Below are 27,027 nucleotides of genomic sequence, written 5' to 3' on the forward strand. Positions count from 1 at the left end.
AATTGCGATGATACGTCATCGTCCCGGTGTATTTAAAGGATCTTTGCTTTGCTTGTAAACAACCAGGTTGCTTGCTTCATTATGTTATTTAATTGCTGTGCCCGGTACTTGAACCCATGTATTATCGTAGGTTTGCAGTTAGTAGATGGACTACATCTGATAGCCAGATCAGATGACCACTCTTATCTTCCTAATCACTGCCAGTCATAGATAACTTCGTGCCCACAGGCATATCACACAATACTAATCTTCCCCGAAGAATATAAAGCCATGATATGTTCTAGCGACACAGTCCGCACCAGCCACATTCCAAGTCCCGTGCCCGTCACGATCGGTTCCATCTTCGATTTTATCATACATATATCCATTACTCTACAGAGTCTTCGTAAATCCATCATTCTTGATAGTTATATTGCACAACTACCCAAGTATGTTTGCTCCACGAAAGCATATCATCCCTCGCACCTGGAACTACTCTCCAAGGCACCTCTTGGAACTACCGAACACTCAAAACCCGTAGTGGGAGATAGCACACATACCTCAACTGTCTATAAAGCTGAGGTTATTCCACGTGAGAATGCACGGGACGTTCCTCAAGCTCTTAAAACGTCCACTGTGCTACATCATGTATTATGCATAACCTAACCCAGCACTAACTGTACCATACCCAGGGCTCTGATCAATATATCCCCACCTGGCGCTGTAACTGCACTAGAGAACATGAAGCGTGAGCGACATACCTATCGATTTCATCGTGTCGCCTTCTTCAGCGTGCTTCCGAAAGATGTACGATGAGATCGACAGTAGCACTATCGCCTTGGAATGGCTGGACACCCACTCTTGCAGAGGTAAAATACCAGTCTAGCATGCATATCTACTCACTCATCGTGGCCTTTATGGGAGCAGCGTTGACTAGTTGTGTCTCGTACTGGAAGGATACGGATGTGTTGAACACAGGTATAGAGTTTTCTATCCTGAGAAGATTAACATTTACTAATCCAATACAATATAACCTGTCCCAGACTTTAAGCTCGCAAACATCCTGCTCTCTGGGATTGAAACTGGCTATATAACAGCTAAAGTGGGAGACTTGGGACTTGGTGAATACCCGCAAGACCAACCAATTCTGATCCCTTATTGTAATGACTAATAGATGAAACTCTTAACTAAGTTAGTAGTGCCATCTGGCAGTCTTCTCAACGAACTACCATATGCGATGCACGCTCCGGAAGTCTTTCTAGGGCACGCATGTGCGAAGCCATCCCAGGTCTGGGCAGTTGCCGCGATGCTGCTTTGCTGGATAAACCCAGGAGTACTGGGCGTGTGGGATAGTCCGCATCCTTTATAAATGAGGCTTGGTGCATGACGAAGATAAAGCGACTATTCCCTCACTGGGAGCTCCCACACTCTGACAAATGTGGAGGGTCATTCACTCAAAAGCTGCGGTAGATGCTGCTAGTAGTTTCATAAAGGAAGTGTCAGAGCTGCAGGCAATCTCACCGTTGTGTGAGGAATTACGAAAGATTTGATACGCCTCAGCAGATTAGGGATCTTCTTCGATTGATGCTGGTGACTGATCCGGTTCAGAGGCCGTCTGCCTCGTCTGTGACAGCGTCGGAGGAGTTTAGGGCATTGGAAGAGCTGGTGGGTAGTATGTGAATTGGTTGGGCTGGGAAGGACTTGGCTTTAATCAAATCAATGATCTCATTCTTGATTAGATATAATTCATTGTCGGTATTACTATAGACCCTGCTTGATGTCTTGATATTTACTGTTCGCCCCATCTAATTGATTCTTTGTTATTACTATGTTCTGGTCGACTTCGATGTCATGTCCAGACTTCGTCAATACTTTCTATAATCATCATTCTAAGGAAAGTGACATTTATGTTTCTTTCCCAAATGGCACTTGGTCTTACCACCATCACCACCATCATCATAATCGTCGTCGTCATCACCGCCACGTCTGTGCTCCGTAAAATAGTAAACAAAACATCCGTCACTAAGCGCCGGTTGCCCTCACACGACTAAATCATGTTATGCAGGTTGGAGGCTAACCCAACTACTGTTATGCACTTGGTTCTATAGTAGCTGCGCAGGCAGGTAGGGTTGTGTTGTGAAGTATTTACTCATTAGATTTATGCACTAAACTGCTTCATATTGAGTCCTCCCACTATAATGAGGCCACTATTTATACTGGTGCATAATAGTAAATGAAATAGGTTAACAGAGTGTGTATCTAGGTACCAAATATTATCTGGTGGACAAGTGTGCATTTTTATTGTTTGGATAGCCAGAACTGAGTCTGTGAACTAAGTAATTGCTTACAAATAATTGCTGCCAGTGCTGACCAGTTAGATAGTTCACGAAGTAACCACCAAACTCCTCTACCGTTATTCAAAAGTAAGCCCCGGCGGGGCACAATTAAGAGGGGATAAACACGTCCAGCGAGCATGTACAGTTCACTTTATTCCTTCCCTACTGACTATCATACCTACTGACTACTTACTGCCTACCTCATTCGTGTCATATCCAATGAGGCAAGCAGGGCAAATCTATCACCAGTCAACGCCGTTCCAGGACGAAATACTGTCCGAAGCAAAGCAATATAGACGCAGAGCAAAATCACAAGACTCAGAGAGAAGTACACTACTACTGGCTGACTCTAGTAAACAATCCGGGTCAGAGATATAAAGGTGAAAGATCACTGATGAGAAAAGGAAATAAGGAAAAGAAGAAGAAAAAAAGGTATGACAGGAGATTCTTGCTCCGTCCAAACAAATGCCACCATACAAGCAGGCAGCCAATGTCAATCAATCCCAACGCCCGTCAAAGTGGTATTTGTTAAGTACTCCCGCTACCCATCCTGTTTGCACCTACCCCGGTTAGCCAGTGTCATGGCTAGCCTTGAACGCCTGTGGTATTGTTGGTTCCGCAAATAGAGGCTACATGGCTAGCCCGCTTTGGTTTTCTTCGTTGAACGCTCGTTGCTTATTACGTCGCCGTTGTCCTTCCTTAACGGATACAGATGCATGCCCATTTCGGTGGGAAAGTCGGGATGCAGCATGTTGAACCGATTAGGGTCCTGCGGCACCCCGTCCACGTCCGAGGGGATTGTTTCAACCAAGAGCTGGACGAGTGTGCGATCCACGAATCCCGTAGGCTTGTTATGCAACCGGTCGATGCGCGCCCAGTCGTCATCGACTTCCTCGTTCATCAGAGGAGGCAAGGGAGGCGCGCCGCTGTTGCTTGAACGCGCGTGGTAGTTGGCCAAGATATTGTACGGGAGGCTAGGACGTACAGCGGGCTTATCTGACAGCTCCGCCAGCGCGTTCAAAGCGTGATTTCCATGCCCCCGCGTGGACCGCGTGGCGTGGAAGTTCTGACTGGCTGTGCGAGCCATATCGGCCGCAGGAGTGCCATTGTCCTCGGCACCCGTCCCGTCCACCCCCGAACCATCGTCGGCATCGGTGTTGTTACCGTTTGTAGCCGCTCCAGACGGCTGGTCCGCACGCTTGGACGTCGAGAAGAAGTGGACTGTCGCAATGTGCGCAGCATTGGCATGAGCACCAAGCTCCCTCTCCGTAAAGAGAGAATTGATGGAGTAGGACGGCGCCTGCTGCTGCTGGGCCGCCTGGGCCTTGGCGCGCTCGGCGGGGTTGGTCTCGCGCACAGGCGAGCCCACATCCTCATCAGCCGCCTTTCTCTTGCGCTTATTAAAATGCTCTGACATGATCCCATTGCCGAGCTCGTCCAAATCAACGCGGTGGCGGGTGTGACGAGTCTTTCGGTTTCCGTGTATCCCGCCCGGACTGGCAGGATTGGTAATGCTGAACTGATTGGGGTGCAGGAGAAGGGCGTTGGTATCTGCCAGGTCCAACTGCTCTTTTTCTCGCATCAAGCGAGCCCTCTTGCCCGAAATCGTTTGAACAAGACGCTCCCGAAGGGTAAGCGACAAGTTATTGTATTCTTCCTCCGCGAAATGGACCCGAAACGCATACTCCTGCTTGAATCGTTCGAGATTATTATTGTGACGATGCTGGAGAAGAGAATAAACATTAGCCCGCGAGCTCGACAGAAAAACAAAAGCAGTGCTAAGATGAACCCACCACCAACATAGCCAAATCCGCATCCTTCTCCGCCTTGACCTGATTGACCTCCTGCACGAACCGCGAGTACCACATGCCGGCCAAACTCGCCATCTCCTTGGCGAACTTGCCCCCACCGACGGTATTCTCGATAAGGCGGGCAATATCCTCCGCCGAATCGGGGAGAGGGCCGGGTTCGTAAGGATCAGCATTGTTAATGAGGGTCATGTCGCATTGAAGAGCATGCAATTGTTGGCGGAACTGGGTATCTCTGTTTTGGCTGAACGAGGCCGTGAGGTCATGGAGGCGCTCCTGGAGCGCGCTGCGTCGTTTGTCCCGTTTCGACAGCGGCACGCTGGTCGGAGGACTAGTGGAGCGCCCTCGAGATTGTAAGTTATTTGCCATCATGGGCGCCCCGTTCCCGTGGACCGGGGATGTTGGGCCAGGAGAGTAGGCCATGAGCAAGAATGGTGGAGGTGCTAGAGCGAGAAAGAGAGAGAGGAGTGGAGGGCAAACACTGCGAAGAGTTGAGAAGGGCGATGAGAAGAAGGCTCAGTGGGAGAAGCAAAGCTGAGCTTGGCAGGAAACTGCTGCCGGAACAAGGCAGGGCGAGACCGAACGGCTCGAAAGGCAGTCTGCATAAGCACGGAGATGACAAGCGACCAGGCAAATTCGAGGCGAAGAAAGAGGAGGCAGAAGAACTGGACTGGAGAGTGACGGAGGAGAGCAGATGGCGGGAAGCCGGCCGTTGGCCCGAAGCGGATTAGCCTCGGGGACATTTTTGACCGCCCGGCCTGTCGGTGTTTTCCCGGCCTGCAGTGAAGCCATACAGAATTAGAACTACATAGACTTGAGTTTTTGTATGCTTGATAACACATAAATTAACGCAAGATGACAATTGCAGTGCGCACTCCACTATCTATGGGAGACTTGCATAGAAATTACCACTGTGGTATTACGGTGTACAACTCGCTACACTGACATCATCTATCGCTGCCTTTGGGTTGCCTTCTGTAGGGCGGATCATGTATTTCCATCATCTAGTTAAAAAGAGTAAAAAAGTAGTAGTAATCACATGCTAGTGGTCATCACGCTGCCATGAAATAGATATCCTGGGTATTTTCATCCGATAATAGCAAATGCACACAGTCAATGCTCCCTAGACATTCCCAAACGTGCAATCGAGAACCCAAAGCCCAACTCCGCAGACGCCGCCGGACCCGCCAGTTCCCCATTTTGAATCACACGGCTATATATCCTTCAAGAAAATATTAAAAGCAAAGAAAAGAGAAGAGGAAAGATGAAGCATAATCAAGAAGATGGAGCATCCATATACGGAGGCGGAGAGGGATTCCCGCCCGCAACTGGCTCCACAGCTGCAGAACCCGTGCTTAGTGAGTCCGGCGGATCACGAAAACTCCCAACTCAACACCATCCCGAGGCTCCGAATCCTCGCCATATGGCCGTCTTCGGATACCATCCAGGATTTCCCCTAAGAGCATGGCCGAAGTCACCTCTTTATCCTCCAGAATGTAATTTGTCGACATATTCGACACTGCCTTGGTCGCAGGTAGCCGGCGGCCGTTCTGCCAGTATACGCTGAGAACCTCCTTCATACGAGACTTCTCCTGGTGAATGTACCACTCGGTCCACAGATCACGGTCCAGATGGGCACTGCCCTTGCGGGCATCGACAATACTGAATTGAGACGATGGGGAGCTCAGATCGCAACAGAGCTGGGAGAGGTTTTGCCGCATCGTGTCAAAGTCTTCCATGTGTGAGACGGACGACAGCTTCCCCAGATAGCGACCGATGTCGGTGGACAACTCATTCACAACCACAAGCTGACGGAGTAAGGGATCTAGGATGGGTCCGAGATATTGCGACTTGAAGGTGGATGCACCCCTTCTCGTGGGGTAGACGAACAGTAATGACCCGCCGTCAGGTGATAGCTCACTCAGTCGGTCGACCAAGAATGACGGACGATACCGGGAGAACATGTCTTTGTATTCCTGTGGGGACGACGGAGGGAGATACCGCTCCAAGACCGAAACGTGGACGGTGTGTGGCGGCACTATCGGCATCGGAGAGTACGTCGTCTTGGGCTGGATCGGACCCCGGAAATCGTGATAGGCGGAAACCACGGCTGCACTGGAGAAGACAGCCGGTGGATTGAAATAATCCTCGCCGGAGAAGAGCGAGCGAGGCGTTGGTGGAGGAGATGAGGGTAAGTTGGAAAGGCTGAACTGCTCAGGAACAGCATGGGTGATGTTGATGTATGGAGACTGTCCATGACGAAGGCGATCTTGTATCGCGTGAACCAGGGCGCAGTATACGCTATCGTGTGCGGAGACCGGGGCGGACTTGTCAGCCGGTCGTGGGTAAGGCAGCATTTGCGAGACGATCTTCACGGCTTCCCCGCGACCGTTGGAAAAGGGAAGAGATGATACTATCACATGAAGGGTTAGCTTCCAGAAGCTCTTACAAGAGATTTCCATACGGAAATGACACGTGATCGGAGGGAACTCACTCGAGGCTTCAATACTATTCTCCAGCCATGAATTGTGATCACAATCCATGTCGCCAGAAGACCCGGGGCTACCACCAGAGCTTGACGGCGATCCATTTGAGAGTTGATCGGACGGGCTGCTGAGGCCGTCCGACGTTCGGCCGGGCGAATTACCGATGCTGGGACCTTCATCCATGGCTATTGGCCCGGCCTCCCGGTTCATATGCGACTCGAACAGCAACATTCCGGATGAAGGATTCCACGCTATGTGGTCGTTGTCATCCGGGGGAGTCGGGGGAAGGGCGGAGAGATAATCACTTTTGGCGGGGGATGTCTCCCACACCCCGGCTGTTGACTGGGACGCACGAGCCGCCAGCGAGCCCGATGCGGTGGAGGAGGTGGAGACGCGAAGACGAGTGTCGGAAGGATTGGACTGGGATTCCGCCCGAGTCGGGGATTTGGAGAAAAGGCCGAAGTCTTCCAAGGATGGCAGGTGCAGAGAAGCGTTGCTGCGAGAGAGAAATCGAGAGACGGGAGAAGGCTTTGTTAGGAGGGATCCTTGAGAGGCACGTCGCTTTAATCGACTAGAGCCGATGTTGTGATGGTTGTGGTGGAAGGCAGAGGATGGTGATAATGATAGTTGCGGGTGTGACTTGAGAGGCGAGACGGGGCTTAATTGGAGCGGATCCTGTGAATCAGCTGGCGAGCTGGCTCTCATTGGCGTGCTGGGTTCCCCCGACGCTTCTGAGGAAGAGGTGGATGAGAAGGAAGACGCTGAGAATGGCGAACGCATGACCGGGCTGTCTCGCACCACAGATGTAGGTCGATATGGTCCATGGCACTGTGGGGGATTCATCCAGTCTATTGCTGGGCTACTGGCGAGCCGGGGAAGGGAGGCGACGTCGAAAAGAGGCGGATCCAGCCAACTCAATATCCACGAGTACGCTAACTTTAGAGTGCAGCCGAAGGACTTTCAGGTCTCAGACACAACCCGAGGGAACGATGTTGGTACCGGGGAGAAGGAGAATTGATGTTGAGTAATGGTGGTGGAAGGTTGGGTAGCTTGGTAAAAATCACGAACAAACAGCACCATGAAAAGCTGGATGGCGTGGCAGAGTTCGTGACAGGGAGAGGGGGAAACGAATAGTAGTTGTTGGGTTAGAAGGGAAAGCAAAACAGACGGTCGGGAATGAGAGAGAGAGACCGGGGAGACACTAAAAGAGGAGTGGAGGAGGAAGAGGAGGGAGGGAAGTAGTAAGAGGGCGAGAGATGACAGGAAGGTGGGAAGAAGGGAAGAAGTGGAAGGTTAAAGATGAGAAGATGGAGAGACAGAGAGAGGTAAATGGTAAACGATGATGATGATACAGTGGAGAAGAGAGCGAGATTGAAGGGGGAGGGGAAAGAAAAGACCAGAGAGTGTAAGAGAGTCAGCGAGAGAGTCAAAAGAAAGAGCCATCCGGGCCCTGTCGAGAAAGTTTAGGCGGGAAAATAGCGGTTCAGTTTCAAGCAGAACAGAACAGAACAGACAGAAAAAGGATCATGACGCCTGGGAAATTGACCCAAGGGCCAGACGCAGAGACTGACAGCCAAGACCCTCGGGCTGCGACTTTCCACCGGCGTTCTAGACCTGCCGGCCTTGGCCTGATTGGGGAATTCATGACACGAGGACGCCCGGTCGGGCCAGTCAGCGGGTGAGCAATGCAGGTGTATAAAACGGGACACTTTTAATCTATCATCTGCTCCCGCCGGCATTCCACCTGCATTGTTTTATTTACCCTTATTAGCGATTTCCTTTCTTGTAGCTGCTAATTTGTTATCCTAAAAAATATTCTTCTTGCTATTCATCCCATTTAATAACCATCCACGTTATTCCCACTCGAAGCAGGAAGGTTTCCTGCTCAAGTCTCAAGGTCGCGGACTGAGCCGACCAACCGACTCATCCAGAGGCCCAGACGCCTCCGACTCGTCTAGGCCTCCATAGTGGCTGATCGGAGCTAAACCGGGACAGGCCCAGCGATACCGTAACGGGCATTACACGGGCCTTCCAGCAGAGTCCACCAGTGTCCAGTGCCCACCTTTTTAGTTTTGCCCCCCATCTCTCCCCAAAAAAGTAGTAGCAGCGCCCCACCGCCCGTCTGGCCTTTCCCGGTCGGAGGGGAGTCTTGAGTCTGTAGCAGCAGCAGCAGTACCAACAACCACCAGCCAAAGTGTGTAATGAAGACAAGGCAAGCGATGTAATGGACTGGACCCTGGGAAGAAAAGCATGGATGACCAGCTTGATCCATGACGACTTGTCTGTCTGGGTGGATCCGGCCGTCGTGCCAGGCGTCAGGCAGGTACTACAAACTGCCCACATTGTGTACGAGAAAAGAAAAGGAAAGAAAATAAAATATAATAAAAGGCAGCAAATTATTTCAACCAGGGCAAACTGATCAGGAGGTTTGCTTTTTTATTCTTCCCTCGCACTATACTCGGTAACAATGGCCGTTACCAGTAACCAACAACTTGTCTTCTGCCCTAGATCTCGTATTACCTGGGATCAGCATCACTTTATCGATCTCGCTCTTTACCGTCTGATCCGATGCTTATTTACAACCAATTTCCTTTTTACATTTGACCTACCATACATTGTAGTGGTGATTCTTCAAAAAGTTGAAGCTTTCGGGAATCCCGAAGCGAAGCCGGGTGCACACTGCACAGAAGGTAACAAACAACATCAGAAAAACCCCAGATAATCCGGAACATAGTCCCTGATTAAGACCACAATGGTGAGAAAACTAATAAACCAGCGTTCAATCAGGTGGGTAGCGTATAACTAGTCTAGTGATGGTGCTAGCATCTTCGATCCCGGCCACGCTTCAGCCTTTAGTAGTAGTTCTTCATTATCGTCTATATTATTGCCCACTCCCCATAATGTGTACCTGACCTATACCAATTAGTACGCAGTACCTTACCTACTCATGGATCCTGCATTGCTGAATCTAGAAATCTCCCACGCACAATAAATAGTTACGGTGTAGAAGCATGACTCAGAGTAGACGCGGACCGTAAAAGGGCGAGATGGTGAGGGAGCCTATGAGTTGAGCCAGCCAGGAAGGCGATGAATCAACTGTTATGGAAAACCCAGATAGAAAAATAATAAGAAAATAAGAGATAAAACTAATTAGAATAAAATCCAACCAAGGCCAAGCAAAAGGGAAAATGGTTCTGGAACTCTAAGCCAAATCCCTCTGCCTCTCTCAGTGTGTCCCAAAGTCAACCGGCAATTCAAAACTGCTCATCCCTCAAATTTCAGTGACTCTTGACGTCGACAGTCTCGCCCTCACCCTGGTTCGGCGTGGCGCAGAGGCCACCCTCATTGGCCTCCCCGGGCAGCAGAAGGCTTGCTTGCATGGCGCGATCGAAACCCACTGCCGCTTCCGGGCGGATTGGCGCCTAGACCCTTGTTCCGTGCTGCCGAAAAGATCCGCCTTATGTGGTCCGAAATGAATCAAAAGGGAAAATAGAATAATAAAAAAAACTCAGGTCAATTATTGTTGTGTGTGTGCGCAACTGGGCCATTATGGGCCTAGAGATGAACATTGGCGGGATAAGGTTCAATTCTTCTGGGATCAGGCAGGGTTGATGGATGGGGGGAGGAGGGGGCCACTGGGAGGCCCTGGTCTGTCTTGTCTCCCTCTCCAGTCTCTAGACTAGACTAACTACCTAAGGGAAACTAAACTGACTTTCCTCTCTAGCTGAAGGTTTACTTAACTTAGGCCGTAGCTTGGGCTTGACTAGGTTACTGTAGGTCGGGTCAGGCAAAAGAGAAAATTGGTTTAGGGATCTGTAGGTGCGGGAGCAAGTTAGTCTGAGAGTTAAGTTGATTAGTTCGCTAGGACTATACCTCTCAGGTTTATCGTAGATCTGGCATGGCTCCCGTGGCTGCACAGAGCTGAGGCTGAAGAGGGATTGTTTGTACTTTTGGCGCTGCTGAACATACTGAAAACAATCTCCATGTGTTTACCTAATCGGGTAACTCCGTCCATAGGTATACTGCTTTTAGTTATCTCTATCTCCTTTTTTTCTTTTCTATTTTCCCGTCCAAAAATAAAAATGTCTCCTTATCTCAGCCTCACGGCGTCTGACCTCAGATGTCGTCCGCAGTCGCACACAGGAGGTACATACATACAACGGGCAGAGCGATGGAAAAAGAAATGTGTCTAAACCACGCCTTGCTCCTGCTACTACTTTTCCCCTCCCTCCTGTTCTCACTCCCCCCACTTTCAAGCCCAGTCCAGTCCAATCCAGTCCATTGGAACGATCCCGTCTGTACGCATCCATAGCCGACGAGAATTGCATGTCGTAAGTGGCTGAAATCATCCTCACCTCCTTTTGGCCTCGCACGCAGCCCAACACTATCACCGATTAAGCCCTGTTTATTAGATCAGTTCTCCTCCAGCCTTTTCTGCGAATTTCCATCGTTGTCGGAAGCGATATAACATCTTAATTAGCGACTGGGATACAATTCCACGGTACGTGAAATTAGACCCTTGAAGCGATCCTGCCTGACAGGTGTCACTGTCACTGTCACTATCACTGCTGTCACCCAGTTCTGGACCCTAGCTATCTATCCACACATTTTCAGCATAAGGAGCATGCGTATGCTATCACCATCCATATCAGGGATATAGCATATCCAACCAAACCAAAAATCTTACAGAAAGAGAACGATCTTCATCACTCACATCACTATGAACAAGGCATCTGCATACACATCCATCCATCCACAATAGCCATCTCCTTTTGAAAGTGAAGCGACGACTCAAACTTGATTCTCTGATCTACCAACAAAACCTAGACTACTACTAGATCCCTCGATATCCTGTTTCCCGAGACTGACCGGATGTGATGCGATGTATGGATCTACATGCCGTCTATCTAATTACTACCCCTTCCTGATCAAGTATACACGGCTCACTCTCACACACCCACGATCCAGAACATCCTCTGTACTACAACAACTAAAACGTAGGTGGTATACGGTTGTGCCAGCAAATGTATCTCGTGATGTGATCGCAAGCACGGAAAATGCAAAAATGAATTGTGGATAATGGTGATCCCCACCGGGTTGTATCCCATCCGACTCGGACCCAGTCTAGACCCCGTTGGTTACCTACACAACCTGATGTTTCTACCAGATACTCTCGTGTGGTGGCGTGGCCTGTCTCCATCCATCAAGGAATGAATTCATGCCTGATGATTGATGCTCCACTCTACACTTAACCAAGTACCCAGTATACAAGAGAAAACAATACATAGTAAATTAAACAGACAATCAAATGATCATTATTCCCACGGAGAAAGAGAAGAAATAAAGACAGAGGGAGAAAGGAAAAGAATCTCTCAAACACACCCATCCACGGAATCTCAATACCCCATCCCGTATAACCCAATCCTAATTCCCAAAACCTCTCTCCCTCCAATAATCAAATCCAGCCATACACAACTATCCCGTCTCCAACCTTACTTTCTCTCTCTCCCATTACCACTAGTCTAACAGTCCTCTATATTAATGACTCTCCCAAATCAACCCGTCATAACTAGATACTACCATCCATCTTCAACCCACGGTTCCAGACAACTCCCTTTCCTCCCCGTTACTCTCCACATAGTCTAGATTAATTGATCTTCCATCATGAGACCAGCCAGACTCATCCTTTCCAATCTACTCGACCAGAGGATCGAATGATTAAAGACTAGATTCATCATCAGCATCATCCTTCAATCTCCTCTACCAGAGGATAGACTGACTGAAGTAAAGTAATAGGATAGACATAGTATAGACAGTTAGAGAGATAGATAGATGGGCAGAGACCCTACTTTCTATCCCGTGCCACATAACCCATAATCCACCAAGTCCAATGTCCATGTCGAATCTAGATGCGATAAGATAATTGCCATACCCATCCTTATATCCCCCCCCCACACACACCTAAACCCTCACCAGATACCTATTTCGTCAAACTACCGAGTGGAATCTAGCCTATCCCATTCCATGTCTCAGTTGGATAGACACTACCAGATACCTTAAAGAGTCAAGATAGAAAGAATACGAATTTGCCGCCACCCCTCTTCTTCTCCTCCTCCTCATCCTTCTCCTCCACTTCTCTCCTCCCTCGCCATCGCCATCGCGGAGTAAACCAACCAACTAACCAATTAATCTAATCTACCAACCAACCAAATGCACCTAACAAGTAGTCCAGATATTTAGCGGTAGTAGAATGTGGGGAAAACACGGCACATTCGTTACGTACGTAAGTTAGTTCACCACCACCACTACCCTACCACCACTACCACAATTGAATCCACTTCTTCATGTCTCAGATATACAAAGGTCTGGAAAAAAAAAAAAAAAAAAAAAAAAAAAAAAATCAGGTTTGGATTATTTTTATTTTGAGTTTATTTTTTTCTTTTCCATTCGTTATCTGACTTTCATCATTATCATGCTTTGTTTTTTGTTTTTTTCTGTTTTTTGTGTTGTTGATGCAGTGGGGAATATACTAGTACATAATAGAGGGGCAAGGAGAGACATTTAAATAACTGATTAGTTTGTTTGTTTTCATGGCTTGCTGAATGGAACTGAAAAGACAACATGCATGCATGCATGAAGTTCCTTCCCCACTTTGACTTACCTCCCTTGCCTTCTTGTCTTGTCAGCTAGCCAGATGGACAATCTTACAACTAGCCAGCCAGCCAGGTAGCTGTGTAAGGTACATAGTACGTAGTAGGGAGGTAGATAGTCGGTTACAGAACGTCGTCATTGTGTGTTTGATCGACTTGGATTGCGTGTTTTGTTTTTTTTTTGTGTTTTGTGTTTTGTGTTTGTGTCAGTGTCAGATGGCTTACGTTGGATAGATAGTAACTGATGTGTGGGCGGGTCTTGTGTCTGATTCTGTTACAGTTCTACATTGCATGACCATCATAGGTTTAATGTGCTGTTTGTGCATGTATTACTCTTCTCGTCCATCAAAAGTATATACAGTTGAATAGAACTACCTCATCCTTGCGGATTCCACCTCGTGAGGCTATTTTGCCTCCACACTCTAACCGTGGCTGTCTTCACAATAACCTCAGCCCTCGAACCACGTCTTTTGCCCCCTTGCTTCGAATGGCTTACAGGATTGCACGATTCTGGACAAATTCTGCTCAAGCCACACACGCATGCACAACGGTAGGCATTTCCGCGGAAGCAGTCCTCGACGTTACATCCAAAGGGGGGTGTCCGTGAGTTTCTGCAAGAGGAAGTACTGGGACGTCGAAACTTCGGTGGCACGTCTAGGCTTAGTGTGCACCTGCTTGCTTCGAGACAGCAGATAATTTCACTGAGAGGTGGTTGCAATGAGCCTGCAACTCACTTCGGGGGGCCGATGCCTGATTTCGGCGGCAGATCGGGCATCCCGATGCAGGATGATTCCAGACCTTCGGCGACTAGACCCACGGACAGGTAGTCTGTTTAGATTGTTCTTCCAGCTTGGTCGCTTGACACAAGCACCCCTGCGATCACTCAAGATGTCACCGATCTTCTGCGAGGCTCACCATGGCGGCGAGCATGAAATCTCTGCGGCCGCTCACTGCGGCAGGGATGCATGCCGCGATTGGCGCCGGCCTTGGCAAAGAGCTTCTGGTCTTCTTCGTCGATGACAGGGAGCTGCGTGCAGCTGGACTGCTTCACCGTAACGGACGGCCGTGACGAGTCATTCCGAGAGCGCTGAGTCGGTCGGTACGACTCCTCGGGCTGCAGGTCGTGTCGGTCCAGAGCAGCCTGCAGCTCCAAGCACTGCAGCACCAGCTGCTTCACACCATCGGTCAAGGCGCAGGCGCGATATTCGATGTCCGGCCAGAAGCCCTCGCCCCAGAACGTATCCTCACGGACGGCATTCTCCAGCGATTCGTACCAAAAGTCGAAGTTAGGCAGCCGTCTCTTGGCGCTCGGGAGGTCCAGACCCTGCAAGTGGTCTGACAGGAGACACGCCACGGCGACAAATCGAATGGTCGGCTCCGAATTCATAACGTGCAGAACGATACAGGCGGGGCAGCGCTCGGTCAAATACCAATCATGCTCTTCGCTCAGAATGGAATGCAGCCAAGCATAAGCACCACGCGCCTCACCACGGAACGCCCGTTCGCATTCCGCGCCTTTGTGGCGTGGCAGCACATTGGTTGCGATACGCGAGGCTTGATGGTGGAGCAGGAACAGAGGGAGGAGGATGGTGTGGATGATATCGCGATGAAGGCGGAAGGTTTCCTGTTCTTGACTGGGGGTATCATGGCGATGCTCGGCACAAAAACTATAGCCGATATATTAGCTACGATATTCGACCGCAGATTTATTTTTTCTTGATGGTTGTGAAGACACGTACCTAGGAGCCTTCATGCCCAGTTCCTGGCGCCTCAGATGCTCCCTCACAAGCCTAAAAGCCTCATTGCGATCCAAATTGGCGCGATCCCGGAGAGAGATGCGAAATGGGGAATATGTGCTGGTGGTGGACATGTTGCGGTCAACCGCTTAATTGCGCAACGGATAGACCGTAACGATGAAAGAGGTGGGAATATATTATGGAGACGGTAATATATAGCGATGGGGACAAAAATAGCAATCCGACGACTAATATGCGAATAAGGATGACGTTGCACTGGGGAGGCACAACAGGGTTGAATTTGGGCGAAACACGAAACGACTAGTCCGAGCCAATCAAACGAGGCACAAGTGGGCGGAGAAGCTTTCCAGTGATGGCGAATTTGAAAGACGGGAGAACCACGGATAGCATGATCCAGACCAGAATAGACGAGGATGGAGTGTGTGTTGGTGAGGAATTAGGTGTGGTAAGAGGGTGGATAGTAGGTAGATAAGGTGAAGAAGAAAAAGAAGGGGGGGGAGGGGAGGAGGGACAATGGGAATTGTAGATATATCTACTTTAGTATGAGTTTAAACCCCCCCCAGCACGTCAGAAACGGGCACGAAAAAGAAAAAAGAGGGGAGGGGGTGGAAAAGGGAAAAGCAGGAAATGAAAAAGGAAAAGGAGGAAATGAAATGAAAGCGTTGGCGGAGATTCCTTGGAAAGGGAAATGGCACGCATGCGGGAAAAGAAAGCCCCAGTCAGACGAGGCCCCGTCATCCACGCAAGCCGGTGACGATCCGTCTTTCACTAGTCGATTGCTTGTAACTCTGCTTGCATCTCCTTTTTTTTCCAACCCCCAAGAAGGATGGGGGGATATAATAACTGTACTACAACGAAGAGGCTGTCTACGCTGCCTACTTTGATTTCTGTTGCTTTTTCAGAATTTTTCTTATTTAATTCATATTTATTTTTTCGAATATCTCAACAGCATCCTACGTCAAGCGGCCGAAGAGTAACGGTAACTAGCAGAGAACAGACCCCATCTCCAGATGATCCTAATTATTTAGGCGGTGGGCCCAGCCAGGGTCTCGATCGTTGCCAAGACCTATCGCTCCTCGTGCTTTGGGCGAGACCGGAGAGCCCAAAGCAGAACTCTTCCAGCAATAAGGGGGCGGGCAATCCCGGGCGATGGCTTGCAACTGGTCAGGTTCCTCCTGACATCGCTGGATCGTGTCCACCCAGTGCCATGTTCCCAGCATATCTTGACAAAAAAAATCATAGCATACATATTAATAGTAGCTTCTTACCCAACTTCACGTTGACGCCCCCCGAGATTTATTAGCCACTATCGTTTGAGAGATGAATCGTCTGTTCGGCCCAGGCGATCAAACCGGATGATTTAATTGCGACACACAATTTTTATCACACCATAAGTAAGTAGTAGTATCCACTCGGGCCCTCCCTGCCCTACAGGTTTCAGGCGAGAAACACAAGCAATTTCAATTTCAGTTTCCAGTCTTATTTTAATTTTAATTTCCCGTAGCATAAATAGTATCAGTCTATCTACTAAGTTACTGTGTAGCAATAATCTAGATTTATTACCTCATTTCCCTCTGTCTCGCTTCCTCCTTTTCCTTCAAAGGAACGATTCATGACTAATCGGGAAACGTTTTGTTGTGCGAAACCCCTATAATCACGTGAGGGACTGGGGATTGCCAATTTGGGTCAGGAACCAGGCCACTCATGAACATTTGCTTGGAATCTTGTAGATCGGAATTGTTAATGTACCCATACTCAGATACTTTGTAGTAACCAACGTTCAAAGTTCCATTCAGATAAAATGCTTAACCCAAACATTATTGAATGTGGTGTCCCAGATATCTCCGACGCGGTACTCACATAGTTCGCGACAACCTTGTTGCAATGCCTGCATAAACAATCCAATCCATGTTGTCGATCCCATGCACCCTGGCATCCATTAAGCTGTCCCCCCTTCGATAGTGCTGCATTCCATCTTCCCCGGAGATTGGAACTGCCTCTTTCTCTCATCCACTCCAGAGCCACAATGAGTTTAACGCAGCTGCAGGATTCTTTTTGACGTCACGCTCCTTGCAACAACACTCCCGAGTATGTCTCCTCCAGGGCAGACACGGTACCTCTGGTATGGCAGGGCGCCAGGACAATGGGGAGGTAGATACCCGGGGGGATGAATGACTTCAACAGTTATTCGTGCATCTGTTATATTAGAACAGGTGTTTTCTCGTCCATGCAAGTGTCTGCATTCTCATTCCCTGGGTCGTCTTATCTACGTTACCTGCTTTACAACTTACAACATTCACTGTCCAGACAGCTGCAGGCAGTTTTGCTGGCGTGTTCCACTCACTTCTGCATTCTGTCTTACTCGATTGATACCGACGCATTGGACTGGTCTATTCGCTCTGTTTTATCACTCTTTGGATAAGGATAGCGGTCAGAATCCCCGGAAGGAGACTGCAGAGAACCCACCGGATCTATTATCGCAGATTACTTTACAGAGAGCCAAGCCGCGTGCAGGGACTGCGAGAAGACAATGGTCAAAACACACTGGTCATCATCTGCCACTGCTCTATCGTTGCTGCTCAACACGTTCTATGCCCCCACCGCCAGTGCCATACAAACCATCTCGGCGGTTGGTTCAAAATTCTTCTACGAAGATGGCACCCAATACTACATCAAAGGTGCGTGTGTCTCCATTCGACCCACGATAGTTCCTCACGCACTGACCCGCACGCCATGGTCTAGGCATCGCCTATCAACTCATTCCCGAAGATCCCCTGATTGACACCGCTCAATGCACGCGAGATGCCGCCCGCATGGCCGAGTTGGGCACCAATGCAATCCGTGTGTACCATGTGGACCCTAAAGCCAACCACGACGGATGCATGAAAGCTTTCGCAGATGCAGGCATTTACCTGTTCGTCGATCTCGACACGTTCGACACCGCGATCTCCCAGGTATGCACTTACCACCACCACCATCTATACCCTATTCATGACCTATCACCCGACCCATCATCGTATCAGGCCGCCAACAAAACCCCTATCCTTACTAACCACTTCATCCCCATTTCACAGGACGACCCCCACTGGGACCAATCCCAATTCGACAGCTTCAAAGCCGTGCTGGACGCCTTTCAGAAATACGACAACACCGCCGGAGTCTTCGTCGGTAACGAAGTCCTCACCACTAAGGACGGCTCCGCCGCCGCCCCCTACGTGCTAGCCGCAGCCCGCGACATCAAATCCTATCGCAATGCGCAGCACTACCGTTCCATCCCAGTCGGCTATTCGGCCGCAGACATCGCCGAACTGCGCCCCATGCTGCAGAACTACCTAGCCTGCCGCTCTGACCCCGCCGAACGACTCGACTTCTTCTCCCTCAACGCCTACGAATGGTGCGGTGACTCCTCATACGAGCAGTCCGGCTACCAAACCCTCCAAGACGAAGCAGAAGGCTACCCCATCCCCATCTTCTTCTCCGAAACAGGATGCAACGTAGCTCGTCCCCGCACCTTCTCCGACCAGGCCGCCATCTTCGGTGACCACATGTCGGGCACCTGGTCTGGCGCTATGATCTACGAATGGATCGAGGAAACAAACGACTACGGCCTGATCGAGTATGGCCCTGCCGGCGCCGACACTCCCCCAACCGCTACCAAGGATATCATCGTCCAGGACGGCTTCACTCGCCAGGGTGAACCCACCCCGATCCAACCTGACTTTGATAACCTCAAGAACCAGTGGGCTACGCTCGACCCTACCGGCGTCGCTCTATCCGACTATGTCAAATCCACCGCGGCTATCTCCCCTCCGGAATGCCCTGCCTCGACAGATGGTGGATGGGCCGTGGATCCATCCGCCCCGCTCCCAACTATAGGTCAGGCCTTCGTCCATGCTGATGATGATAATGATAACAACTCTGACGGTGACGATGCTACCTCGCCCGCTTCCGCCACCGCAACTACCACAGGTACTGCATCCGAGTCAGGAGCAGATTCTTCGAAATCGCTATCAAACAAGCAGTCTTCTCCCTCTTCAGGTACAAACCCAAGCGGAGTAGCCGCTTACAGCCCATCGAGCGGGGCTTCGTCCATACATGCTGGAAATGGTGGCTTTCTGTTCCGGCTTGATGTATCTGCTCTCTTTTGTGTGGCTATTGGGGGCGTGGCGTGGTGGTTGTAGGTGATTGGTTTGGATGCATGTGACATGCACACTAAGTGAGTCGGGTATTTTTATCCACCATTTGGGGTCTCCTTATTTTACGCTCTATCTCTATTTATTATTACTTTATCCGTGTTAGGTTTGGTGTGGGTTTCTCTTTTATGACTGATCTGATGATGATTTTGGACGTGATTTTGGAGGGTATAAGGGTGTTTTGTGGGATAGGGATTGGCGTGGATGGTGGGTTACCTACTACTGGATAGTCATGGCGGAACTATGAAATGAATTAATTGTCTATGTGGTGTCCTCCTACCTTTGACGCGTATTTATATTCATTACGGAGATATACTAGAAGAGATGTATGCATACAAATAGAATTTGATTAAATGACTAAGCTAAATACAAGTGAAACGGAAAGGTAAATAAGTGAAATAGATAAGGATATCACCCAAAGCAATCACAAGCGGTCATTCGTCATCAATCGTTAGGAGAACTAGCATATTAGTATATGAGAAAGAAAAAAAAAAAATAAAAAGCCAAGTCTCCTGAGAAAGAAATGAAGTGTAAAGGTATATAGTAGTATCAGAGAGGATGAAGAACCCGAAAAGCCTAGAATGTACAAGGCATGACGTTGTGTACAAGTAGTATGTGCGGGGGGCATAAGAATAGAGAAGTGAAAGGTATAGATAGGAGTGGAAGGGAAAGTGTGGTAGTGTACCAGCAATGTGGCGATGAAGTGACTGGTTGTTGATCGAGAGGGCAGCATGTCAATGATACAAAGAGAAGGAGCCAAGTGTTTAGTGGTTATCGCTTTGGAACGGGTATATATAATAAGGGCTAATGCTTCCCCAGAGCGATGCTGTAATTCCATGTCGGATCGTTATGTGCTGCCGGGCTTAGACCATGATCTGGATCACGCCAAGGGACGGGCGACGAAGAGGTACTGTATTTCTCATACTCTTGATCTGTGTCGCTGCTATATATATGGTTGTCCGTGTATTGCTGATCAGGCAAACTGAAACTCGACGCAGAGGCTGAAGGAGAGGGACGGAGGCTCACGGGTCCTCCAGAGCTAGTAGATGAGAATTCGGCAGTCATTGGACTACTTGGAGACGGGGATCTGGCCCCTAGTGGCTTTGCTCGCGGAACAACGAGTCTGTTAGATGATGAGGCTGCTTCTGCGCCTAGACGGAGTGGATTCTTGCTCCTGGGGGCGTGGACTTGCAGGTCAGAAGTACAGTGGAGGCTACAGCTTCCGTCCAATTTCTGGAGTGAGTGAGCCAGGAGCTGCTCCACCTGGTAAGCAGATGGACGGCTCATGGGTTCTCTGTTTAGCATGCTTCGCACGACGGTGAGCATCGGTCGAACAGCCTGAAAGATGGGATCTTTGTGTTTCTTCGCATCGTTGTCCAGTAGGGCGATCCAGGAGCTCACTTGGCCGGCGTTTCGGTCGAGGTGGAATGAGCAATCTGCGACGCCGCCACCGCGGCCAGCGGTCCGGTTCTTGGCCCCTCGGTGGTGTGAAAAAGCAGAGAGCTTGCGCTTGCATAAATGAGTGAAAATGTCTAGAAATACTGCTCCAAGTGAGAATATGTCCGAGGCTTCTGGATCTGACTGACGTGTTTGCCACGTATGAACGATTGCGGCGTTGGAACCGATGATGGGGTAGCCCAACTGGCCATATGTAGTAGAAGGAGTGGTTGATGACCTAGAAGAATTGGAGTTGGACGAAGTGATGGACGGTGTGTAGAACATCGGTCGTTTTATGGAGGATACCACGCGCTTGCGGGCGCTCCCAACGCTTGATCCAGAGGAAGATGAGTTGGTGAAAGATATCCGAGAAGGTGAGCCTCGTAGGCCGATACGTATGGCAGTTCCCTGCGACGTAACAGACTCCGCGTGTATTTCTGTATCCTGATCCGACGGTTGAGAGCCCCTGAATCTAGATAAGCTCAGCATTGCTGGACGGGACGACTGTTTGCGAGCCGAACGCCCCCCTGATGGAAGCGCAATGTTAGGGCTTGGTGCGCTTGTGTCCTGGATACTGACTGAGCGCACCCATCGCTCGGGCGCACCATACTGGTAGGTTTCGACGTCGTCCGGCTTGAGTGGGGAAAGAAGAGTGTCGAGAGCCTCAAACTGGCCCAGGAAAATCCGAAAGTCTGCGTCAACCAGGATGTTCGACGGAGAAATCAGGCTATGGGCCTGGCTATGTGCATGCAACCATGCCAACCCGTTAGCCAGACAATGTGGCCAATTGACTAATATCTCTCGACGCTTGTTCTTGGCGAGGCGCTTGAAAGGTTGAGGCACGTCGGTAAGGAATGACATGAGGGTTCGCTCGTAAACGCCCGAGAAAAGAATGCAAACGGTGGTATCCACGAAGTAGGAGGCGTAGATTGAGTAGACGTGATCGTGGGCTAGCCTTCTCAGAGAGCGGATTTCTTCCAACACCTCGTTCTCCTCGAAGAAATGCGGTGCGCCGCCAATGGAGACTTGCGTTCGCAACAGCACACGACATTTGGAGCCAGCTAGAACAACCTTCTCCACGCCCTCTCTCACTAGAGACGTTCCGGTACGAAGAAGCTCCACCGGGACGCCCTCGTTCTGAGTATACTTGATATGGTCGCCTTCATTGATACCGCGTACCGTGAACCGCCATTGAGCGAGAAAGAATTTGTGGGCAACAGCTGCGTTGTCCCCTTCAGGTGCGAGAGGAAGTCGAGTGGTACTCGGTGCCGACAAAGGTAAATCCGTGTCATCTAATGATTCATCGACCAGGGCAAAGATGCGCTCCGGTATGCCGATATCCACGAGGATCAGGAAGATTCTACCGGCCTTGGCGAGGATCCAGTCTAAATAAGACTCGCTGGTCAGACCCTCTCCCCAAGGCAAGGGTTTGACGAGACGGTGCAAGATGTTCGAAGGTAGGTGGTTAAAGACGTATTCGGGACAAAGGGTGGCCTTCACGCGATCTTCGGGCCACCAGAGTGAGGTGATGGCCGCCGACATTTCGAACTCATGGCGATCCGGGCCAAGATCAGGCGCTTCCCCGCAGGCGGGACCAGACATCTAATATATCGGCGAAAGGAAGGAATCGAAAGTCACAGGGTACCTACACCTGGCCAGACTCGAGTAGGACAGACATGTCTCTTTACGGGGCTTCAGCAAGCGGCTGTCACAAAGAATGTCCGGGCCACAGACGGATGGTGGGTATAAATGGAAGGAAAGCGTAAGCCCTGAAACCAATATTGCAAATCGATTGAAAGGAAATAGAATACTCCAGATAATCAAGAAAATTGTCATTAGATCAATAAACATCAAACCTTAAGGGGATACCTCAATATCGGGGGGGGGGGGGGATTACAGTGTCGCGCGGAGTGTGGCGGACCTCACTGGTGGACACGAGGCTTATCAAGCGCCCAGCAAGGGATATTCACGGTATTATTGGAAGGATCCATTCGATAGTAGTATATTCCGGGATTGTAGAACGGGGAAAAGAAAATCAGAAACCTAAAAGAAAGGAGGGGGGCAGGGAAGAGGTACTTTTCCTCTGTGGCCATGGTGCCAGTTCCAGTGATAACAATCAATTCCGAACATGGGACCACATGCTCCTAGCGGCCATCCAAGCAAAAGGAACGAGCATACAAAAAAGAAAGTGCACCCGAGGAACCAAGCTCGACCATGGGTACGAATAACCAAGTACCAGCCTAGTAGAGGGTTCCCAGTTGCCCCGAAAGGAGATTGCTTGAGAGGATGAATGAATGGCCGGGGTTTCTCCAAGAGAGTGGCAACGGCCCCGTAGGCCGGCTCCGACAGTGAGGAACCTGGCGAAAGAGATTCTCAAAGCCGTTAAGGAGTGGGGGTTTTCCAAAGTGAAGGGAGAGCGGAATCTAGTATAGTCCTTAGAGTTCGGAAGGAGGGAAGCTAACTCTTTAGTCTATACTTAGCTGGGGCAGGATAATGATAGAGTGATTTACTTGAGAGGAACAGAAACGAGAAGGGGGAATGAATAGGAATACAAGGCATGCGTGGACTCGATCCTCTCCTTCCAATGCAGGAAGTTCAATGCAGAAGAGGAATAAAACCCACGCGATAAACACCGCCGACCAAAGCGTGACTCGAATTCCGGGATCACGGGTCTCGAGTCATTGCCGGACTACTTTTTATTTTTTTGTGGCTCTTTTGGGAATCATCATTGTATACTGTCTACAGTAACTAGTACTATGGCCACCGACACCTATCGAATTGATAAGTAACAAGCCCATTGTGAGCCATCATTCTTCTACTAGAATCTGTCTTGCATCCATCAAGCTGATCGTCAGGCGCATCCTTCTTGGTAAAAAGCAATGTGACGTGGCGTTGATCGAGAAAGAGGCAAGACAACTAAGTACCTATCTATCCCGACTCTTTAGGCGCCTGCAATAACTACTCAAAACACGTACCATACATAGCTACTGCCACAAGGACAACAACAGCCACTGCAGGCAAGAATCAAACTAAAGAGGGTACGATACACGACATCCGGAGACACTATGAGGGGACACGGAAGAAAATTAGAAAATTAATAAATAAATAAATAAAAAAAAAAAAAAAAATAGAAAAAAAAAAGAAATCTCCCCAAAGATAGGGAAAAAGAAGATACGTAGATACTACTATGCGAAAAAGTCCGAGGCAGGGTTCCCAGATCGGGCAGACTATGCGTCATCCCTGGAGGGTTCGGGATGCAAGCCTTATCAGTTGACAGTTGGACAGACCAAAGTTTACTCATGAAAATCCCGCCATTAGTCACGGCTCCCGAGATAAGCCCATTGCTTACTTGCATTGCCATTGTCCAGTTATTCATCCATGGACATGGAAAAAAAGGAGGGTTTGTATATGATCCATCAGATGAATGCTTTTCAATGGTGGTTTTGTTTCTCTGTGCAAATAGTGCAGAACCACACAGCCAACAACACACATACACAGCCTGAACAGGTGACTGGGGCAAAGTGGCCCGCGCTCTTGGTCCATACTTGAACCTTGCTCGACCTTATGATAAGGCTTACAGTAGCCTAATTTGTACTTATGTTCGCAAAATGGAGACTATCATGAGGGTAGAGAGAGAGAGAGAGAGAGAGAGAGAGAAAAAGGTACGTACAGTAGTTCGCCGGTCCGCACATCTCAAGTAGACAAGCCCCAAATTTTCGACCTTCGCCGCACTCCTTCCTGCTTATCTCGGGGGCTCGCGCGGTACTCGCCGGTCCGCCGGGGTAGCTTCGGCTCTACTAAGTTAGTGTCTTCACTTGACATGGCTAGGTTTGTTGCAGGGTGACATGAACTAAGCCATTGATTTTGATATGGCGTGGCGCGGTTATAGTAGTATTTTGCCGCGGAATTTGCGGGCTTATCTTGCGAGCCTTTTTCAGTTGTAGTAAGCAGACTACGGAGTATATCTAACTAACCAGAGCCTCCAGTAAATACTACTCCTGCCTGATGTAGTATCTATAGACCATACTATGACAGGAGAAAGTATCCATGGAGGGCCTCTCTATACCCAGAGACCTCGCTCTCGATAAAGCATAGAAGGCATACCATCCGCCTTCAATACCATGCTCTACTCTAAAGAATGATCGATGTGCAGCCAGATGATCATTCCATGCAGCAGGATCGCCCCTAAGTCCGGGAAAAAAAAGCCATGCTTGTGCGAAGTATTGCATTCATTGTTTTCTTTTTCTTCCTCCTTCCTTGTTCGATTCCCTGCTCAACAGAAAAATCCTTTTCCGGAGCCAACGGGAAGATCAAGATGCGCAGCCAGCTGGATCGACAGCGAAGAAAAGAGAATGTGGATGGTATAAGGGGGGAGAGAGAGACGAAAATAAAACCCACAAGCCCAAGCCTCAGAACTAGTTCAAGCCATTCATGCAGGAGGTCATCATGGACAAAGTTCTCGTCTCTTCCCCCTTTTTCCTTTCCAACCTTCTGTGCTTTTCTTCATTATCTCTTCCTGCCTTCCTCATTTTTCTTCCAAAATGGGTTGCCTTGCAGAGCTGATCGCAATGAGAAAAGAGACACATTCAGACACACAGACGAAGTCGTAAAAATGACGTTAAACACCTAATTCCTGACCGGCGAGAAAAAGGATCGATCAACAAAGAATCACCTGTCAGAAATGGTTATCGTTTCATGTCGGTGCCAATCATGACGTCGAAAGCTCCATAGACTATCTACTTACTTTTGAGCCTAGCGAGGCACTATACTTCCGACGACCCTAACATAACTATGATCCCATGCGCCGTATCCGCCGCAATCGACTATTAGTCCTCTGCGTAGTTGGAGCAACCTGTTTCTGCTGCTGTTGTTGCTGTTGTTGTTGTTGCTGCTCTTCGTAAGACTTTCGTCGAATCCAGGATTTGCGAAAATGCTGCTGCTCTTCGTCCTGTTGTTTCGCTCGGTGGTGGATGAACTGTTCGTGGGCTTCTTTCTCCTCGTGCAACTTTTCGATCTGGTTTACGTAGATACGTGAAAAGGTTAGTCATATGCAGGTACAGCAGGGTCTGCTGTATGTCATGTCCCGTCAATGTGTGAGATTGGGGGGGGTGTGGAGGGGGTGAGTTCATTTATTCGGTGAAAGTCAGACAAACAGGGGTATAGATCTGTTTGTCTCACAACCGTGAACAAGCAAGAGCGAAGCACACACACACACACACACACAGAAAGAATGAAAATTCCAAAGAGAGATTTATTGGAAAGACAGCTAAAAGAGAAAGGGGATGAAACATACTTGAGCAATCCACAATTCCTGCTCCGAACTCCAAGCTTTCTGACATCGAGCCAGTTCGCTTCTCGCAATTGCTAATTTCCGTTCCTGTTCCATCGTCCACCGACATCGATCTCCAGCCAGACTGGCCCAGCTGGCGATGCGCACCAACCCCATCCGACTACTGCTGCCGCTGCTTCTGCTGCGGCTACTGCTGCTGCTGCTGATGTTGCTGCTGCCCAGATGCGAGTCGATTGCGCTCACCGCCATGTGGGCATGACCATCGGTCAATGCTGCATAGTCATCTGGGTACTGCACTGCGCCCCAGCGAACCTCGATGGGCGGGTCAAAGTCGATTTCTTTCCCTTTCCAGGTAGAGGAGGGGGAGATGGGGGAGATGGAGGAGGGGGAGTGATGTTGTCGATGTTGTTGTTGTTGTTGTTGTTGCTGCTGCTGCTCGGTTCGCTTGTTGGTGAACAGGGACAGGCGCAAGACATACTTGACTGGATTGCTGACCCCCATTTTTCCTTTTTCTTTTCCGTACATATAAAAAAAATGTAAATTTTGTCTGCCTGATCTTCCTGCTGATCTGTTCTTTGCTTATCGATTCAAAGGGACTGGACAGTAGTATGGTGGTGGACTTGACCGTTGCAGTTCACTTTGGCTAAGCTGACAGAACTGTTCGACCAGTTGTAAATGAACTCAGGCACACACACAGACAGACACAGACAGACACACACAATAGATTGTGTATACTACGGGCCATTTGGAAATCCCCCTTTTTATATACATCATATCGACCCGGTCACTCCTACTAATACTACTACCACTTACTACCAACAGCACTCGATGCATCTATCACTTCGGGGAACGGTTTACTACTACGATACCTTCGTTTCTCGCCCTGCATACTTTCCTTACCCGAGGCGGCCAGGAAATCCGGTTTTAGGCGCCATAGGAGACACAACCCGACATCAGGCTTCTAAAATGGGGCTAGGCTCGTATGTCGCCTGCTTCCGCTTGGCTGGCGCTCCAGGATGTCTGCACTGTGCAGTCAGAACTACAATGTTGGGACCAATGAGGGACGATGATGTACCTCGAGTTCGTCAGAC

At 49.4% G+C, this 27,027-nt stretch overlaps 10 protein-coding genes across 10 annotated transcripts; 3 read left to right on the plus strand and 7 right to left on the minus strand.

The window, feature by feature from the left end:
- The first annotated feature begins 323 nt into the window (after window positions 1-323).
- Window positions 324-1,647, plus strand: BO83DRAFT_451749 (uncharacterized protein). Its single transcript, XM_025536843.1, has 4 exons — window positions 324-608; window positions 672-957; window positions 1,023-1,100; window positions 1,176-1,647. The coding sequence occupies exons 2-4, from the start codon at window positions 792-794 to the stop codon at window positions 1,346-1,348; spliced, it is 417 nt and encodes a 138-aa protein (XP_025385029.1). The 5' UTR covers window positions 324-608; window positions 672-791; the 3' UTR covers window positions 1,349-1,647.
- Window positions 1,648-2,946: 1,299 nt separating this feature from the next.
- Window positions 2,947-4,698, minus strand: BO83DRAFT_106768 (Sds3 domain-containing protein). Its single transcript, XM_025525899.1, has 2 exons — window positions 4,109-4,698; window positions 2,947-4,038 (listed from the first exon to the last, which is right to left on the minus strand). Exons 1-2 carry the CDS (start codon window positions 4,544-4,546, stop codon window positions 2,953-2,955), a joined length of 1,524 nt encoding a protein of 507 aa, XP_025385030.1. The 5' UTR covers window positions 4,547-4,698; the 3' UTR covers window positions 2,947-2,952.
- Window positions 4,699-5,478: 780 nt separating this feature from the next.
- On the minus strand, window positions 5,479-7,314 carry BO83DRAFT_401406 (uncharacterized protein; the record flags this gene model as incomplete). The annotated part of the gene is made up of 2 exons (XM_025533459.1): window positions 5,479-6,536; window positions 6,618-7,314. 2 exons carry the CDS (start codon window positions 7,312-7,314, stop codon window positions 5,479-5,481), a joined length of 1,755 nt encoding a protein of 584 aa, XP_025385031.1.
- A 1,134-nt stretch (window positions 7,315-8,448) lies between these two features.
- On the minus strand, window positions 8,449-8,881 carry BO83DRAFT_410435 (uncharacterized protein; the record flags this gene model as incomplete). Its single annotated transcript, XM_025534216.1, has 2 exons — window positions 8,449-8,757; window positions 8,786-8,881. The coding sequence occupies 2 exons, from the start codon at window positions 8,879-8,881 to the stop codon at window positions 8,533-8,535; spliced, it is 321 nt and encodes a 106-aa protein (XP_025385032.1). The 3' UTR covers window positions 8,449-8,532.
- A 158-nt stretch (window positions 8,882-9,039) lies between these two features.
- On the plus strand, window positions 9,040-9,680 carry BO83DRAFT_380932 (uncharacterized protein). The gene has a single exon (XM_025531867.1). It carries the CDS (start codon window positions 9,077-9,079, stop codon window positions 9,329-9,331), a length of 255 nt encoding a protein of 84 aa, XP_025385033.1. The 5' UTR covers window positions 9,040-9,076; the 3' UTR covers window positions 9,332-9,680.
- Window positions 9,681-14,048: 4,368 nt separating this feature from the next.
- On the minus strand, window positions 14,049-15,338 carry BO83DRAFT_106795 (uncharacterized protein). The gene is made up of 2 exons (XM_025525900.1): window positions 14,999-15,338; window positions 14,049-14,926 (listed from the first exon to the last, which is right to left on the minus strand). The coding sequence occupies exons 1-2, from the start codon at window positions 15,127-15,129 to the stop codon at window positions 14,143-14,145; spliced, it is 915 nt and encodes a 304-aa protein (XP_025385034.1). The 5' UTR covers window positions 15,130-15,338; the 3' UTR covers window positions 14,049-14,142.
- A 2,208-nt stretch (window positions 15,339-17,546) lies between these two features.
- gel6 (putative 1,3-beta-glucanosyltransferase) lies at window positions 17,547-19,197 on the plus strand (the record flags this gene model as incomplete). The annotated part of the gene is made up of 3 exons (XM_025527785.1): window positions 17,547-17,694; window positions 17,759-17,970; window positions 18,091-19,197. The coding sequence occupies 3 exons, from the start codon at window positions 17,547-17,549 to the stop codon at window positions 19,195-19,197; spliced, it is 1,467 nt and encodes a 488-aa protein (XP_025385035.1).
- A 390-nt stretch (window positions 19,198-19,587) lies between these two features.
- Window positions 19,588-22,520, minus strand: BO83DRAFT_380936 (protein kinase domain-containing protein). The gene has a single exon (XM_025531868.1). The coding sequence runs from the start codon at window positions 22,246-22,248 to the stop codon at window positions 20,014-20,016; it is 2,235 nt and encodes a 744-aa protein (XP_025385036.1). The 5' UTR covers window positions 22,249-22,520; the 3' UTR covers window positions 19,588-20,013.
- Window positions 22,521-22,532: 12 nt separating this feature from the next.
- Window positions 22,533-23,222, minus strand: BO83DRAFT_380937 (uncharacterized protein). The gene has a single exon (XM_025531869.1). It carries the CDS (start codon window positions 22,737-22,739, stop codon window positions 22,569-22,571), a length of 171 nt encoding a protein of 56 aa, XP_025385037.1. The 5' UTR covers window positions 22,740-23,222; the 3' UTR covers window positions 22,533-22,568.
- Window positions 23,223-25,435: 2,213 nt separating this feature from the next.
- On the minus strand, window positions 25,436-26,437 carry BO83DRAFT_366848 (uncharacterized protein; the record flags this gene model as incomplete). The annotated part of the gene is made up of 2 exons (XM_025529733.1): window positions 25,436-25,660; window positions 25,940-26,437. The coding sequence occupies 2 exons, from the start codon at window positions 26,435-26,437 to the stop codon at window positions 25,436-25,438; spliced, it is 723 nt and encodes a 240-aa protein (XP_025385038.1).
- Between the last annotated feature and the right edge of the window lie 590 nt (window positions 26,438-27,027).

This window comes from Aspergillus eucalypticola, assembly GCF_003184535.1.
Source record: "Aspergillus eucalypticola CBS 122712 chromosome Unknown BO83scaffold_24, whole genome shotgun sequence".
NCBI classification, from domain to species: Eukaryota; Fungi; Ascomycota; class Eurotiomycetes; order Eurotiales; family Aspergillaceae; genus Aspergillus; species Aspergillus eucalypticola.

What these genes read in the sequence shown, in the direction of transcription:
- BO83DRAFT_451749 (XM_025536843.1), top strand. Translation starts at nt 792, where the DNA reads ATGAGATCGACAGTAGCACTATCGCCTTGGAATGGCTGGACACCCACT. An exon ending in TACGGATGTGTTGAACACAG is followed by an intron (nt 958 to 1,022) that starts GTATAGAGTTTT and finishes AACCTGTCCCAG; the next exon opens with ACTTTAAGCTCGCAAACATC. An exon ending in AGTGGGAGACTTGGGACTTG is followed by an intron (nt 1,101 to 1,175) that starts GTGAATACCCGC and finishes TAACTAAGTTAG; the next exon opens with TAGTGCCATCTGGCAGTCTT.
- BO83DRAFT_106768 (XM_025525899.1), bottom strand. Translation starts at nt 4,546, where the DNA reads ATGGCCTACTCTCCTGGCCCAACATCCCCGGTCCACGGGAACGGGGCG. An exon ending in CGGATTTGGCTATGTTGGTG is followed by an intron (nt 4,039 to 4,108) that starts GTGGGTTCATCT and finishes TCTCTTCTCCAG; the next exon opens with CATCGTCACAATAATAATCT.
- BO83DRAFT_380932 (XM_025531867.1), top strand. Translation starts at nt 9,077, where the DNA reads ATGGCCGTTACCAGTAACCAACAACTTGTCTTCTGCCCTAGATCTCGT.
- BO83DRAFT_380937 (XM_025531869.1), bottom strand. Translation starts at nt 22,739, where the DNA reads ATGGCCACAGAGGAAAAGTACCTCTTCCCTGCCCCCCTCCTTTCTTTT.
- BO83DRAFT_106795 (XM_025525900.1), bottom strand. Translation starts at nt 15,129, where the DNA reads ATGTCCACCACCAGCACATATTCCCCATTTCGCATCTCTCTCCGGGAT. An exon ending in CTGGGCATGAAGGCTCCTAG is followed by an intron (nt 14,927 to 14,998) that starts GTACGTGTCTTC and finishes TATCGGCTATAG; the next exon opens with TTTTTGTGCCGAGCATCGCC.
- BO83DRAFT_380936 (XM_025531868.1), bottom strand. Translation starts at nt 22,248, where the DNA reads ATGTCTGGTCCCGCCTGCGGGGAAGCGCCTGATCTTGGCCCGGATCGC.